Source organism: Crotalus tigris, unplaced genomic scaffold, assembly GCF_016545835.1.
Source record: "Crotalus tigris isolate CLP2741 ecotype Arizona unplaced genomic scaffold, ASM1654583v1 scf7180000017536.10889498, whole genome shotgun sequence".
NCBI classification, from domain to species: Eukaryota; Metazoa; Chordata; class Lepidosauria; order Squamata; family Viperidae; genus Crotalus; species Crotalus tigris.
In genome coordinates this window covers 2,435,474-2,452,475 of record NW_024096460.1, presented here as the reverse complement: position 1 = coordinate 2,452,475, position 17,002 = coordinate 2,435,474, and the positions used below count along the sequence as shown (strand labels likewise).

Sequence of the window (17,002 nt, the reverse complement as noted above, 5' to 3'; positions counted from 1 at the left end):
GGGAAAGGGATGTACAGGCACCTTTATGTGCGCATGCTCAAAAATGCAAATATGGCTTTGTGCACACAAATGGGCGTAAGCGTGCGTGCTCTGCAAATGGGGCTGCTAGCACTGGCGAGAGGCTCGTGGCTCTCCTAGCGCCAGCAAGAGGTTCACAGCTCACGGCTCTGCTACCACCGGCATGAGATTTGTGGCTCGGCTAGCAACACCGCTGCAAGGGCCTAGTGGCCAAGAGCCCATGGCCCAGTAGTTGGGGACCTCTGATCTAGAGCCAAAAACAGGAATGTGGGACCACACCCGATCTCATTTCCTTTTGGAGCAGAGGAAAAGTGGCCTGGAATTAGGGCAATTCTCTGTGACTCCCTTGTCATAGTCAGAGCTTGGCCTGGTAGCCTTGGGATTCGCTGGCATTGACCTCCCCCCTGTTATAGGGAGACAAGACTTCATAGAGTGGTCCACCCCTAGTGGACTAATGGACCTGGAAGGGTTCCAGAGGGAGTTGGGTTTTTTTCCCAATGGTCTGATGCATGATCCAATTGACGCTTTAGTCACCACTTGGAATGAAGGTGCAGCTGTGGCCTTGGATCAGATTATACTCATGCAACTTCTCTTTTCCCACGGATCCTGTTGCTCTGTGCAGTTTATGGAAGAGCTGAGAAAAATGGGAGATGTCTAGAGCACTGATAGAAGTCAACGAAGCATGAACTTGACTGAATATGAGTGAGAGCCACTATTAAGGCCTACCCAGTAAGGACAGTGAAATGAAACTATTTCTATATCCTTATTGCGTATGCAGATTGTTGTCTGGCAGCTTTGTTTTGAGTGGCCCAACCCAAGCCATTGTGGGCAAGGAGAAACTGGCAGTTCACCTGCAAAGCTGGATCTTAGTGTCTATTGGACAAAATTATTCAGATTTGTTCCCAGTTAGATGCCAGTTATGATGCACGTACAGTGAAAACACCTGGGGTACACTCTTGTCTGTGATGAGAATGGTTTGAATCTGTTGGGCCTTATGAAATGGACAGCATACTCATTCACCTCCTCCTTAGACCCATGGCCCTTCTGGCTAGCTAAGACTTCCCGGAATGGACATGTGCCTTGGCTCTGTTGATGGTTAATTCATCCTTGAAAGGGGGGGGGTTATTGGTTGACTCCCTCCTCAGAAAACCATTGATGGATCCCACCATACTGGACAATTTTTGTCCAATGTCCAACCTCCTTTTTTGGGGGAAGGTTGTAGAGAAGATGATGGTACAATAGCTTCACCTGATCTTGAATGAAATGAATTATCTGGACTCCTGTCACTCAGAGTTCGCCTGGACATTTAAAAATCTTGTGTTGATTTCATTTTTGATTTTGCTTCAAAAAGAATAGAATAGAATAGAATAGAATAGAATAGAATAGAAGAGTTGAAAGGGACCTTGGATGTCTTCTAGTCCAACCCACTGTTTAGGCAGGAAACCCTATACATTTCAGACAAATCATTTTTCAATCTCTTCTTAAAAACTTCCAGTGTTGGAGCATTCACAACTTCTAGAGGCAGGTTGTTCCACTGGTTAATTGTTCTGTCAGGAAACTTCTTAGTCTAGGTTGCTTCTCTCCTTGAGAGCAACTTAGTATGAATATTTTATCTCATATTGTAAACAATCATACTGCCAACATTTATTTGTCTTAAATTAGCTGCAAGAAAAATAGGAGGTAATCATATATTTCAATTATATTTAATACTTGCAGTATCTTTTAGTTTTACCATGGATGTAGGAAGCATGCCATTTATAAAATGCAGCCACCTAAATTAGCTAGCAGAACATTGCTGCAATGATGTATTTTTCCATCTGTGAATGCTTAAGTGAGCATGCTTAATTCTCTTTGGGGCAATTTCAATTTACGACAAGGAGTTTCATTCACTTTTATTTCACAACTCAAGTCTACAGTTCGTATGAGCTTCCTTGAAGGCACTGCGACTTCTAACTAAACTGCGTAGAAAAAGAGAAGAAACATGCATTGTTTTGGCAAACCGTTTCGACATGCCATTGGCTGTGGAAGGTACTGATACGCACCGTCCGACCCACCGCTATCCCGTGAACCTTTCATGTTGGTGAAACGCGAGTTCAAAGAGAGAATTACGTGCAGACGTTGAACGCTTTCATAAACTCTCTGCGAGTGGAGACCCGCAACATCTATCGAAGGGTTGAATCAAGGAGGCGCCTCTAAAACTCAAGCTAGCGAGCCGGGCCCAAAGAGCCTCTTTCCCGCCAAATATAGGGCGGGCCGAGGTTTACATTCCGCCGTGACTGGCTCCGAAGCCGTCTTCTTCTCCTCCCGGGAAGATGGGAGCGGGCGTGACGCGCGCCCAGACGATTGCGCTCCAAGGGCTGCACGAGGCGCCTCCCCTAGCGGCGAGGCGGGTGGAGGGCGCCCGCCGGGAGCGCGCTTCAGCCGGGGATACGCCTCCTTCCCGGACCCCTCGCTGAGGGCTCACCGCCGGCGATGTTCACCAGGGCGGTGAGCAGACTCAGCAGAAAGCGGCCCCCATCAGGTAGGGGCGTTAGTGCGGGTGGGGAATTGGTGCCATGTCCCAGATAAGTAAGATGTGTGGGAATGGGTTAGAAATAAAACGCAACAGCCCAGCCTGAGCGTGGCGTTTGCTAGTTTTCTTGCCAGCGGAGGGTTGGGACAGCGGTGGGTTTGCAGTTTGCAAATTGGCTTTTCTGTGCCGGAAGGAGGTAGATTAGCATTCAGCGCCTCACCGGCTACGCTTTCGAATATATATATCGAAAAAGCGGGATGAAAACCTAGCAATCGTTATATACATATTAATGATAGCTAGGTTTCCATCCCGCTTTTTTCGCTCCCTGGAGTCAGAAAACGCAAGGGGAAGTCTTGCCCTCGAAAGAGGAAAGGCTGAGGAGGCTCGCTTGCCATTTGGCAGGGTGGGAATTTCAGTATGAACGAGTCAGAAAAAAGGAAGAGAGAAAGAGACAGGCACGCACTTCAGAGCTGAGAGCTCCGTCCCGTCTTGCAAAGATATCGAAATGATTTCAGGAGCATGCAAGAAATGCAAAAGAAAACGGAGACTGTACCCTTTTCTTGTGAATCAGACAGGTTGGATTGCTCCTGCAGACTTACGAGGAAATATCCCATTAATTTTACATTTCTCTCAGTAGTCAGTACGAATCAGAAAAGTAATACAAAGTAATTCAGCAGAGAGCAGGCGCTCCTATTGAGCCAGCTTGTTTACTTTTAGTTTTGTTCAAATCCTGGAGTTCATCTTTTATGGAAATCAGTTTTGCAGTATGAAAATATTTAGAGATGAAGGGATTATTCTAAGAATTATGGAATAATTTTCCATGTCCCATATACAGAATAGTACTCTCCTACATGGAAAATAATATGTCCATATCCCAAAGTGAAAAGTTTACCCATGCTCAAGATTGGGTCTTCAGGATTCTGTTGAACTTTGTAAAAGTTAAATCTATCATTTTGTTTTGAATAGTTTGAAACAATGAACCTTTACCAATGCATAGATATTGGAAGTTAGGTTAAGTATTTATTGAGTATCTACTCATTCTGGTTTTCATATCTTTCTTTATAAATTACTCTATTTTTCATCCACATGGTGGAAATGATTCATGCTTTGATTTCTGCATGATGTTCTGTTCTAGGATCCCTGAATATGATCACTGTACCCCAAAAAAGTAACCCTGGCTGGGAAGTAGTTACTTGGAAAGTATTTATATACAGCATTAACAATATAGATTTATTAATCTCAGTTTTAAGCTAAAGTTTAAGCTAATCAGGTTAAACTTTGTTTGCCATGATTTGGATGAGAGCAGCAAGAAATCTCTGGGCCATAGTTTGGACTGCAAATAAAAAAAGCTTCCTAAAAGAAGACTTCTGTATTGCTCCAAAATATTACCTCTGACCCTTTATTATCACCAGAAATCACTCAGTTTGATGGAGACTTTACCTTTTGCTTCTGAAAAGTTACTGTTACTGAACTGTCTGTAGTATGCAGGATATTTCTTTGTTTTTGTGTGTTGAGCATATAACAGAGCAAGTGACCTTAATTCCATTCTTTTTTGGATTTCCAGAAAATTTCTGGATACGAAGATGGATATTTCTTTTGCAATCTTTTCTCTAGTCTCAGTGATTTATTCTGCAGCCTGTCCTTATTTAAAATATGTAATTATTCTTGTTGCGGTTCTCTGAATCTTTTTCCACTTACTAAAATTTTTATGTCCAGATTGGTTTTCCTGCTTTCAAATACCATACATAGATACAAAATATCTTTTTTGAAAATAATTGAAATTACATAATTTACCCATAAATATTTAGGGATCTGACAAATTATATGGTTTGTTTAGTCAAGTTAAATGATAGCAGTGCAGTAGTTTATAAGTAACAGTTGGGCTGCTGGAGCTGAAAGATGTTGAAGATGAATCATAGTGCATCAGTATTTAATCTGGCTTATTTCTTGTAAAACAAGGGCTTCGCACCTGATAAATGTTCCTGTCTATTATGCACATACATAACGTCTTCTAAGTTTCTGTAAGTTTTAGTTAAAGCAGAAACCAATGATTCCAAAGAAAATGTTTGTATGGGTAATTTCAGCAAGTCCACTGATTTAAAACACCTTACCAAAACATTACAAGCAGCTACAGGTTGTCTTCAGTTTAGTTGCTTAACAACCATTCAAAATTACCACGAACTAGAAGGCTCATAAAGCACTTCTGGTTGAGGTAAAATGTGCTAAGCCCCAATGGTCATAAAGGCTCACCTTTATGATGGGTTGCGGTGTTAAAATTGGGTCCATGTGGCTGCCTTTACTTAACAACCAGAATGACTTATCACCAGAAATCTAATCCCAATTGTGGTCATAAATCAAGGATTGCTGGTACTACTGAAAAATTGCATGTAAAACTTAAACCTATGGGAAGTAAAGTTTCTTTGTTTCTTGGCTATGGATTATTTTCATCTTGGATTTTTATTTTCAAGCTTCAGTTTTCAAGCAATAAAAATGTATTTCTATGACTGTAAGTTAATGTTACGTATAAGAAATTTGTTGTGAATAAATATGTATCATATGTTGATGCAATGATATCTACTTTTCTGCAAATTGCAGATATACTGTAGCTGTGAATAGAGAGTGAAATAACATGCAAGTTATGTTAACAGTGATGTAATAAAGGTTGTAGCTAGTCTGCTTTATAACTTCAATAAAGTAGATGTCCTATTTAGACAACGGAAGCAAAGGGACAAAGCTATTTATGCTGAGTGGGATCTATATTTCATTTCCACTGAAAGCAGTAGGACAAATTCATTTGAATTAGGGATCCAACCACTAATATTTACTAGTTGTCTATTTGTTTGCTTGTTAATTGATGTTGCAGAGGAAAAAACGAGAGAAGATATGCTAAAACTGCTTCCAGATGAGGTTTTTATTGTATAATTATCCTGTCTTAAACATAGGATTTAATAGGAAGTTTAGATGACATCTTCCATTTGGAACTCACCCATGTTTTTGCATTACTTCTTTTATTTCTTACCACAAAGGGGAGGAGGAGGAAAGATAGGCAGAATAACTGCAGAGTGTCTTCCAATTAACACAGAAGCAACCAAAGTGTACCTTAAATATTTAAATAGTTTGCCCAGCTGAAAGCTCTGGGATTCTTACCCAGTGTTCTAGAAGTTTTAAATTCAGTTGCACCTAGAAATAACCATAATTCACTGTACAAGAGTACATCAGGATTGTACTGTTATTGTATTATATTAACTCTTCAGACTTTATTCTGATTATGAGCTACTCAGAATCTGGCTTATTAAAGCAGCAGAAGAATGTAATTTATTAATTTATGATAGAAGTTCTCTCTTTCCCCACCACCAAAATTAGATTAGCACCATCCCTTTTGACATTCTCAAAGGCCCTCAAGATGTGATTGTGCTATCAGGCCTGCGGTTCCCAGGACACCAGAGATTTGCTTAAATGGCTCCATTGTTGAGGTTGCCATTTTTATCTTCTCAAAGGGGTTTATATATTTGGATTTTAAAAATATTATTTGCTTCTTAATGTAGATTTTTATATTTTTATATTCGTTGGTTTTATTTTTGTAGCTTTTATCCAATTGTTGTGTGCCACCTAAAGTCACTTTGGGTGAGATGCGCGTTTTTGAGAACACTCAAAGTTTAAGAAGAAACTTTTAATCTATAATGTGCACATATACTATTGAAAGCAATTTAGTGTTAACAAGAAGTACATTAATTAGTTTAAGTCTTAGTTTTCCAGTTATATTTTTATTATCTTCCAAAAAGCCACATAAATTCTTACTTTTTTAAAAAAAACAACTGAGTATTATTACTGTCTATAAAGGACAAGAGACTGTACTTGATTTGTATATGAAACATGGAGAAGGATGGCAGATTTGCCATTCCTTATATTGAATTGTGTGCTTGGTCTGTATCATCATCCCACTCTGCATATGAAATCTCATGTAAATCTTTATTTGATTAACAAATAAATAGATCGGTGGACTGTTAACTTTAAATAATTTTGTTCTTGTAGCCAATGGATGTTCAACAGCAACTTCTTGATAGAATTTATTAACCTCGTATTTTGGCATGGTTAAACTTTTTCTGTACCATTATGTTTAATATCAACAGTTGTTAAAGCCCAAATACAAACCAATCATTTGTCATTATAGTAAAAACTAAATTTCTTTAAAATTCGGTATTTTTTCTATTTTCTTCCAAATAGATAACATGTTTAAAACATATGGATGTGTATTTGTATAGCTGTTCTGCTATGCAATTCTCTTTTAGGAAATATTCCAACTTGTTTACAAGGCAAATATTTAATATCTAACACTATTGCCTTTTTAAAACTCCTTGAAAAAGTTATACCTAGTTTATAAACTTGGAAAAGATGATGTCTTAGTCACATTTAATAAAATCACAAGCATGTTTACCCATTTGGATAGAGTTTTGGTATATTATATAGCGTTGCTTTATAGATTTACTATGGGTGATATAAAACAGGGAAACATGATTAGTCAGAAAAATATAAGACATTACCTTATGACAAGCAAGATTATATTCATATTATATTTCATTTTTCTGCCCTTTGAACTTGAATCCTGAATCTGTAGTTAATTGTGGATTAAATGACATGACAGCGAAATATATTTATGTTTGTTGGTTCTCACCATCTTCAAAAGTGCAAATTAATTGAATTGTCTCACATCCTTTTAACATAGATAGAAAGAAACAGTTCTGCAGCTATAAGTTGAAATACACAAACATAATTAACTTTCTTTTTCAGAAATAACAGACAATGACAGCAAGCCATGCAGTAGCCATCAGACCCTCAATGGAACCACAAGATGGGCTCAGTCATTGGAAAGTTTGCTGGAAGACCCAGAAGGTGTAAAGAAGTTTAGGGTTGGTATTCAAACTATTATTTACCCCACAAACCTAAAAACAACTCCCAAACAATTAGAGCTGTTTTGTCTTCATTATATGAATCAGCAATATGCAGGTTATTTATTTTGGGAGTCTTGAGTGTATTTAGTGGCACTTAGGTTTAAGAAAAGATATATAAAGTTCAAATTCGTAATTGCTGAGGTGATAGATAAGTGTACAAGTTTATGTAAACAGGAGCGTGAAACCATTGGCTGCCATTACTAAGGTTCTATCCTAATTCTAATACTCTTCTGAAGATTGCAGGAAAATGACTACAAAAAGTTGAGTTGAAGTGGATACCGTAAACTATGAAGTGTACTATAAACTTTTAGAACACAGCTACAGAAATACTGGGGGCAACGTCAACATCTGACCTTTGAATGACAATGAGAAAAGTGGAGCAAGAAGGAGAGCATGCTGCGACTTCCTCTCTTAAATCTTGTCGCCTTACGGGACAGAAGACATACAGATAGTCCTCATCATACACCCATTCATTTAGTGACCGTTCAAAGTTGCAACATCACTGAAAAAAGTGATTTAGCACCGTTTTTCACATGACCGTTGCAGCATCCCTGTGGTCACGTGATCAAAATTCAGATACTTGGAAACTCTTATTTATGACGGTTGCAGTGTCCTGGAATCATGTGATTACCTTTTGCCACTTTCTGACAAGCAAAGTCAATGGGGAAGCCAGTTTCAGTTAACAACTAACATACTAACTTAACTTCAGTAATTCAATTAACAATTGTAGCAAGAAGGGGGGTGAACTGGGGCAAAATTCACTTAACAACTGTCTTGCTTAGCAACAGAACTTTTGGACTCAATTGTGGTTATGTTGAGGACTACCTATACTTTTTTTAAAATTGCCCTTGTTTTCTGGAAGGAAAGATTTCTCCTCTGATAGATGATGGCCCCAACTCTGCTCACTTTTAGGACAGATGTTGAGATCTGACTTTTTCCCTCGGCTACTTGGAGGCTACTTGAGTGCATTCCCCTTTGGCTGTTTTATTAAGTGCTTGGTCACCATTTTTCTATTTTGTATTTATATATATTGTGCATATTTTAACGTTTTTATATTTTGGGGCTTAATTGTTTTTTGTTCTTATATGCCATCTAGAATTGCACTGCATAATAAGTTTGGCAGCCTGATAAAAGTGGTTATGAATACTAATAAAGTTTAGATCCAGAAAAAAAATAAATTGTTAATATGAATACTCTCTCTTGATTCCATTTTCCAGTAATGCCATTTTAACAATTGCAGTTGGGTAGCAACCTTTGAAGAGGCTCTGAGAATTGTATCCAGATAATCAGGAAGGTAGCATGTTGCTTCAGACATTTACTTTGTACACAGTTGTTTAAGAGTTTGCAATTGATTTTGCAAGGATATCAGAAAATCCTTTTGTTCTTTATGTGAAGACCCTTAACGAAAGTAATGAAGGCTGACTACTAGTTTATGGTACTTTATTTTAATAGCTCCTTTTCCTCCCTATCAGGACTTCTTAAAGAGAGAATTTAGTGAAGAAAACGTTTTATTCTGGCAAGCTTGTGAAGAGTTTAAGAAGATAAAAGATGAAAAACAGGTATTGACTCACAAATCAAGCGGAACCAGCTGAATATACGTAAAAAACAATGCAGTCTACATCTATTATAATTACAGCACACAAAATTGATTCGGGTGGAAAGTGATCATTGTTGAAATTATGATGGTTCATCAAGGATTTATTTATTTACAGGATTACATGTTAAAATGGCTTTAAAACTGTGGTTTTCTAGAATTTTCTAACTATTTTTTCCTTCTCTTTTGGCCAATGCTGTCTGATTTAAGAAGAGGATAGGTAAACTCAATTTTATATTTCCCTGGGAAATGTTTCATAAACTGAAATATAAAGTATTGATTTCATGTTTTTGCTAATTCAGTTTTTGCTATATAACCTTGTAAACAAATAACAAGTGTAAGTTGTTTTTAATTTTTTTTTTAAAAAATCATTCCTTTGGAAATGCTGCCTAAAGTAGGATTTCTTAACTTTAAGATGTGTGGGTTTCAGTTCAGTTTCCAACATGCCGAAAGTTGAAGTGTGCACATCTTAACGTTACCAAGGTTAAGAAACCTGGCCTAGATGAATGAAGTCTGAATATCTTGGTAGCACAAGCAGCGACATGAAATTTGCTTTCTAGAAACTAGCATGTGATGGCTTGCATAACAAGATGGTCTCATAAAAGATATAGATATATGATAAGAAGATAATATAAAGAACAGCAATCTCTGGTTGATCGAGCTGTAGATAAAGTGTTGATTTCAGAACTGCACATACCAAGAAGCAAAATGAATGTTAATCTGATTCCATAATTACACCATGCCACTACATATTCAACTTCTGTTGCCATTATTTTTTGTTAACTCTACAAAGGACAGTTATGAGTCATATAGATTTCAGTAGGATACAAAATTTGACTTGCTACTTTAGTCCTCATGTTTTTCTTATCGTGTAATAATCTTTGTTGAAACAAAAGCTGTTTGATGAATCAACCGCAATCCTTTTTAGTCAAGGAATCAGCTATACAGAACAACACTGTTTCAAATGACTTTTCTGAATACAAAGATAGATCACAATAAACATGGAATTGGCTTACAAGATTCATAAACTCCAGCCATCACAGCCTATAATTAATGTAGGATATAACAATGATTACAATAATTCATTGATTATGTTGGCTGGTTATACTTAGGTTTATTTACAGAATAGTGTCCTAATCATAGAATACAGTTCTCTTTTCTTCACCTTTCCTGTAGATTTATTCTCCCTTTAGTATTGGAAAGACTATCTGAAACAGGATGTGTGCTAGGCAGGGAGATTTCAGGAATAATATTCAGTTAATACAAAATGTTTTTAAGGTTGGCAATATTGGGGAAATGGCATCTGTGCTTAGTGAAGATGTCCTTCTCTTCACAGATGAAAGCAAAGGCAAATGAAATTTACAAAAATTTCTTGTCAAATAAAGCTTCTTATCAAGTCAATGTAGAAGGACAATCGCGTTTGGATGAATCAATACTGGAAAAACCTCATCCTCTGATGTTTCAGAAACTTCAAGATCAGGTAAAATTCTGAAACTTCCTTAATTATCTTGTGAAACATGAACAACCAACTCCTGGCAGCAGGACAGGATCATAGTTACAATAGAGTTAGAAAAGCTCCAGGAACAATGTTTTTTGCTGAACAGATTACCTAACCTTTAAGAAAAGAAATTGACAAGTGAAAAATGCTTAGGAAAGAGTATATTTATGATTTCAATAGACTTAACATTTGGTTTAGTGGTTAAGGCACCAATTTAGAAAGCAAGAGACCATGAGTTCAAGTCCCACCTTAGCCATGAAAGCCACTTGGCTTGGGCCAGTCACACACTCTCAGCCAACTCACTTCACAGGGTGGTGGTTGTGTGGAAAATAGGAAGAGGAAGGTATGTTGGATATGTTTGCGACCTTGACTTATTTGAAAAAATAATAAAGACAGGATACAAATGATCAAATAAATAAATAACTCAAAAATAATTTGAAATTGATGCATGCTTACTTTGTACATCTTTCCTTTATTTTAAACACTATTTGTACATCTTTCCTTTATTTCAAACACTATTTGATGACATAATACACTGAATATTTTTTTTTAATAATTGCTGGTTAGGCATGGCAAAGGTATATTCTAGATAGATAGTTTATTAACTGATTAGTCTTACAGCCATATTAAAAAAAAATACAACAAAAATCAGATACAGGTCTAATTCCAGGATAAAATAGATAAAGGCGAATACAGCAATAAAATATATATTTGGTAAATTCAAAGAATCAACATTCAAATAAAGGCATCACCTTTATATAATACCCAGTCTATTCGATATAATGCATTTTTATCTCAGCTGCTACAAACAAGTTTGGTAACTACAAACTTAGCAGTTCTGCTCATGATGTATACCTTAGAACCCAAAAACTAGTGGGTTGTTCTTTCAAGCAGGGATGTTAAATATCTAAACTCAAGAAGGGCATGTTCTTGACAGTCAAACAAAACATGAGCAATATCTTCAATGGCTGGAGCAGAGTTCTTCTTCCACTGTAGTATATTAAACTAAAAGCTTACAATCAGAAATTCCACTAAGTGAAGAGCAGAGCTGAGTTTCTTGCAGCTGGTGTTTCAAGGTTGCTTATATCTTATCTATTTTCTAAGCTGTCAACAAGTCTCTCTTAGGCAGTAACAGGTTGCAATCTCAAGTTTAGCCACCAGATGTCACCCCAGAATTATTTTTATCTTTTCAGTTTTTCTTCTATTTTAAAAGAAAAAACCCAGATCTTCAGTAAAAATAAGAGAATAAAAATCGGAGAAAAATAAAAAATAGAAAATTACAAATCTTGTAATCAACCAATTTTAGGAAGTAGAGTTCCAATTAGAATCCCAGTATTTTTTCAATGTTTTAAGCTCCCCTGGGTAGTCAATTGCTGCTGTTTCTGGAGGGAGGGTTAAAATCTCCCCTCACCACAGGGGGAAAGTACTTTAGCAGCTTATGCAGGTAAGTAAGTAATTATGATATAAGAGAGGTAGATCTCACACAGACTTTTCCACGCTGTTTTAGAGTTGCCAGATGGTAGGTGTGACTTCAGCTGTCTGCAGTCTTGTGACGGACCATATCTCTATGGTTGGTCTTTCGTCCGCCGGTTTGGAGGGAATCACCGGCTCTAGCGGGAGAGTTGCCGTTCTCCCACGATCCAGCGAGGGCCCCTCCTTGCTGGTCGCCTCTACAGGGCAACTTTCGACCCTTTCCAGGGTCCCCCAGTGATGCGAAACTAGATAGGGACGACGAGAGTCATCTTCCTAGCGTCCATGTCGGCCGTGCGGCAAACCGGACGTCTCACAATTCTTACTTAATATAGGTGCATTCATTCACTACAGTAATCAAAGGGCAAACAAATTATAATAGAAACTAGTTTATGTCAAAACCAGCCCTGTATTAACATATGCTTGATGTCCTTTTAATTTTTCTAAAGTTCATCATTTGTACTGCAAAATGTTATATAGATGACCATAATAGTTTAGTTTCCTCAGCATATCTCTATTTAGTAGTCACTGTGTGGTAGGTCAGAAATGTAAGGGTTCCTTTACACTAAATTAAATTTAGGGACAAGTTTATGTTTTGAAAACCAACATCAAATTTCTAATCTGGTAATCATATTTTTACACACAAAGCACAATGTGTACTAATTTAAAATTTGTTAACAAAATGTTTTGAATTCCAAGTTTTTATAGCTGTGGTAAAAAAGATAGTAACTTACATTAAAAAGAAAAAAACAACCAAAGCACTTTGTGTCTCTTAAAGGATCTTCTTCTAATCAGTTGGGAAAAAATCTTTTGCAGCTAATTATATGAGGCCTATTATTGCTGAAGTATAAGCAAAAGTCCTGAGAATATATTATTAGGCAAAACACTTTGCCAGCTGGCTTAAGATTACAGTTGTGTTCTCTTGCTTTGAATGGATCTCGTATTGAAGACCTCAGCCAACCAACCCCCTTCCCCCTTTCTCTCCATCTGCCCCCAAAAGTAACATCTGACTTTCTTAGCTGGTCATCACTTTCTCAAATTGGAGAATTATATCCACGTTTGGGCGGTATACAATAGGATCTGCAGATGGCAGTATGGGTCACTTTCTAGTGCTTTTTAAGCATAGACCAAGCAGCCCACTTACCTGCATGTTTTGTGGAAGAGATGAAGCAAGAAAGATATAAGAAAGGAAAGAGGTCTCGGCCCAATCTTTTCTTTCAGAAACCAGGAGAATAGCAAAGAGGCCATGGGGTCTGCAAAACTCAGTTGTTTATTAAAAATTACAGCAGTTCTGGCTTCGTAGTATTAAATGCTGCTTTGACAAGAAGTTGTGTACATTTAAAATAACTGAAACTGATTCAAAAAATTCTGATAACAAACTGATGGACTACTTTTTGTATTTTTCAGTACACCCAGGCTTGTACAGGATATACCAGAAGTCAGGCCCCATAAGTCTATTGTAGTATGTTCTATTAATTAATATTGTTTATCGAAGAAATATTATTGTGAGGTCCTTGGTGCTCTCTAAGCTTGGTTGTTATCTTGCAGACGTTTCATTACCGACATTCCCAATAGGTTGCATTAATGTTGTCAGTTGCTCACAGGTTAGACATTCCAGGATGCAACAGTATGCTAAGATTGAGATCTAAGAACAATTAGATGCTAAGCAGAATAAAGTTAGTGGATTTACTGTGAGATCAAATCCACTGGTTATGTGCTAATAAAATAAAATGCCCATTTGGCTTATCTTGTCTATAAATAACTTCATTCTATTTAGGAATACATTGTTTTGGCATTTTAGCACAGCAATATATGATATAAGATAATCATCTTTATGTTGGCTCCTTATTATGCCCAAAGTTTCTTTAAAAATTAATAGCAATATCATAATCAAGTGAGATTATGGCATTATATATAGTACTCAATATCCTGAAGCATCAGTAATTCATGTAGTGCACATGTAATTAAACTTTAATTTGTGGAATAAAAGTAATGGGAAATATGGAAAAGGTTGCTGGATGCAATAATGAAGAGAAAAAGCTTGTGCATGAAGAAAAATTGATATAAGAGAGTGATTGCTACAGAAATGAGAAGAATATAATGATATGTAGAAAAAAGGTTAGTTGCAAAGTCTACAGATAATCCTCACTTACTGTCCACTATTTCAGTGACCAAAATTAGACTTATGACTGGTCTTTAAACTTAACACTGTTATAGCATCCCCATAGTCTTGTGACTGCCATTTGCAATTTCCACAGTTAGCTTCAGACAAGTAAAGCCAATGGGAAATTCAGCAGAGAGTCGGAAATCATTGGTGTCATTTGCAAAACCTTTTTGCTTCTTGTTGTTTGATGCTTTGTTTCAAATAACTTGTATTTTTTCCTTTTCCATACAGATTTTCAACCTCATGAAATATGACAGCTACAACCGCTTCCTGAAATCAGATATATTTCTTAAATTGAAGGAGACTGAAGAACAGGAAGAAAATTCACCTGATCCTCAGACTGTAGCAAAAAGAGCTTCTAGAATTTATAATACATGATTGTATCCCATATTTGGATACATCCCAAATAACAACAATCCATAGAACAATAGATCACATTGAGACAACAATCAAAAGCGTATCAGTTCTCAGGAATAATCTTTGTGGTTAACACAGATGCATTTAGAGGCTTAAATAGTATAGAATCCTATTAGATAAAACTTACCTTTGGTTGCTTCAAGTGACTTGTTTCTTGCCAGTGCTTGCTTCTAGATACAATGACCAAGGTACTTTTATGACAGCCCTTGAAAGACTGAACAATTTGTGGGTCCTTGCAAATTGCTTCTAATTTTTTTAAAAACAGAGCTTCTTTGATACCTGTTTTAAAATCAACTTCTCTTCTGAGCTATGTCCTTAACTCTTCCATTGTAAGCTCCTAAGTGAGGCTTAAGATTGAGAGGTTTATTTCAATATTCAAGGTGAATCTCTGACATCGGGATCACTTATTCCTTGTCCCAACTCTGTGGGAGGATAAAAAATATTCGTGAGTCAATGAGAAAACTATGGCTACCAACCTTCCTAAAAACTAGTGTTTATCTGACAGTAAGTATTAATTTTGTGTTGGTTCCTCATAGCTATTTATATTGATGGTAGAAATAATAAATGAAACTGAAAAATATTGTATGTTAATTTAAAGAATACGTTGACAGAAACCCAACAGGAGTTTGCTAGTGGATTTTAAGAGGAGTACCTAACCAATTTTCTTTTTAAGTCAACAGTATATGGTTGGCTACCATGAGGTAAAAAAAAAAAAAAAAGCAGTAGGAGGATGTTTTGTATCTTTATACTAGCTATTCCTACGTGTCAGCCTTGTGAGGTAGTTCAGTCAAGAAATGTCACAGGTCTGAAAATACATATCTCTTCCCTTGCCTTTACAATCCAAGAAACTATTATAAAGGGTTTCTGAGATGCCACCCTGTCCATCTGTGGGCTCAGCTGCTTCTTATCAGACTCTTGCCTAGTTCATGCATCCTCCTATCTCTCAAGGACATTCTCACAGATAATTACATTACAGAGTTTGTGATATGTCTGAATCCAACCTCAGAACAACTGGCATATATTTGCATTTCATGATAGTCTTTAAAGAAGAGAATAGCAAGATCCCATAGTTCAATGAACAAAAGAAGATAAAACTTTTTATCAATTGAAATGGCTGCACTACAACATCAACAGATAATGGAAATTATTTTACGGAAAGACGACAACTGAGGAACAAATCCAATGGATGAGAATAATAACCAGAAGGAAGAGACAAAAGATATTCTAACTATTGGAGCTCCTTGAATATAAGGAAACTATAAGACATTAAAAGACATTAGAGCAAATAATGCAACTGTGTCCTGTAAGAAGCCATAGACAAGAAATGGTATCTGATCATGATGAAAAATCATAACAAATGTGTGCTGACTACTACCACCGTGTAAAAATAAGCTGTATTTCAGAAAAAGGAGATGACAGTTTCTAAGATTTATTAAGCCCACTGGTGATTAGCCGTACTTGCTAATTATGCTGTAAAAAATAACAGCTACAGTTATACCACTACAGAGCCCTAAGAAGTAAGACAGAGCCTCAAGAGTTCTCATCCATTGTTTTTGTCTATTGAAGATAACCAAAAAGGGGAAAAAATAATATAAATTGATGAAGGACCTCAAATAATGTACTAAAGACCTGTGAGGCCAAGTGCCATCATTGTATCCTTCAGTTTCTATACTCCAGTTTTCTCAAAAGGAATAGAAGTAATACAAAAAGAGTTTGCATGGTATATTAAATTATCCACTCTTGCTGAAAAATTCTAATTTTTGGCAGAGTGTGGAGAGCTCTGAATTAAATAAGTAGAGAAACAAAAAGAATTTTCTTCAGAAAATTCCTGATGTCTTCTGGACAAGTTTCTTTAGAGGACTGAATATGGCACAAGAGAATTGGCCATCTTGTCCAAGTGCTAATCAATGGGAAGAACTTAGTTGAGAAAGTAGAAATAATAGAAATTTTAGGGAAAGTGATTATGCAATGTTGGATTTTTTATTCTAAGGGAAACTAAGCTAATACCAGAATATTTGTAAACTGCAAATTAAAATTCTGTGACAGGAGAAGCTTAACACAAAATCAAGATGGATGGACGTTTTTAAAATGGAAATATTGGAAGCACAATTTAAACAATTCTAATAAGGCACAGAAGCCAGTTCAGTTCAAAAAGCTTAGCAAAGATCAGAGAACAAAAAAGATCATATCAGAAATGGAAACAAGGAAAGCAAGTATACTAATGTATCATATAATAAATCTGGGTTCCAGATAAGCAACTGCATTCAGCATACTGCCGTAGTGATCATCATAATCATGTTGGATATCTGTGTTTATAAGCAAACTGATTGAATTGTCTGTTTGCTATTCCTGTTCAGAAAATTAAAAATCAATATAGACT

General features: G+C 36.6%; 1 protein-coding gene across 1 annotated transcript; it reads left to right on the top strand.

The window, feature by feature from the left end:
* Positions 1-2,068: 2,068 nt before the first annotated feature.
* RGS10 (regulator of G protein signaling 10) lies at positions 2,069-14,761 on the top strand. The gene is made up of 5 exons (XM_039368874.1): positions 2,069-2,539; positions 7,319-7,437; positions 8,952-9,038; positions 10,410-10,553; positions 14,437-14,761. The coding sequence occupies exons 1-5, from the start codon at positions 2,491-2,493 to the stop codon at positions 14,581-14,583; spliced, it is 546 nt and encodes a 181-aa protein (XP_039224808.1). The 5' UTR covers positions 2,069-2,490; the 3' UTR covers positions 14,584-14,761.
* The last annotated feature ends 2,241 nt before the right edge of the window (positions 14,762-17,002 follow it).

Bases quoted from the DNA above. Each gene is read 5' to 3' on its own strand.
- RGS10 (XM_039368874.1), top strand. From the start codon at position 2,491: ATGTTCACCAGGGCGGTGAGCAGACTCAGCAGAAAGCGGCCCCCATCA. The intron at 2,540-7,318 runs GTAGGGGCGTTA...TTTCTTTTTCAG, and splicing joins CAGAAAGCGGCCCCCATCAG to AAATAACAGACAATGACAGC. The intron at 10,554-14,436 runs GTAAAATTCTGA...TTTTCCATACAG, and splicing joins TTCAGAAACTTCAAGATCAG to ATTTTCAACCTCATGAAATA.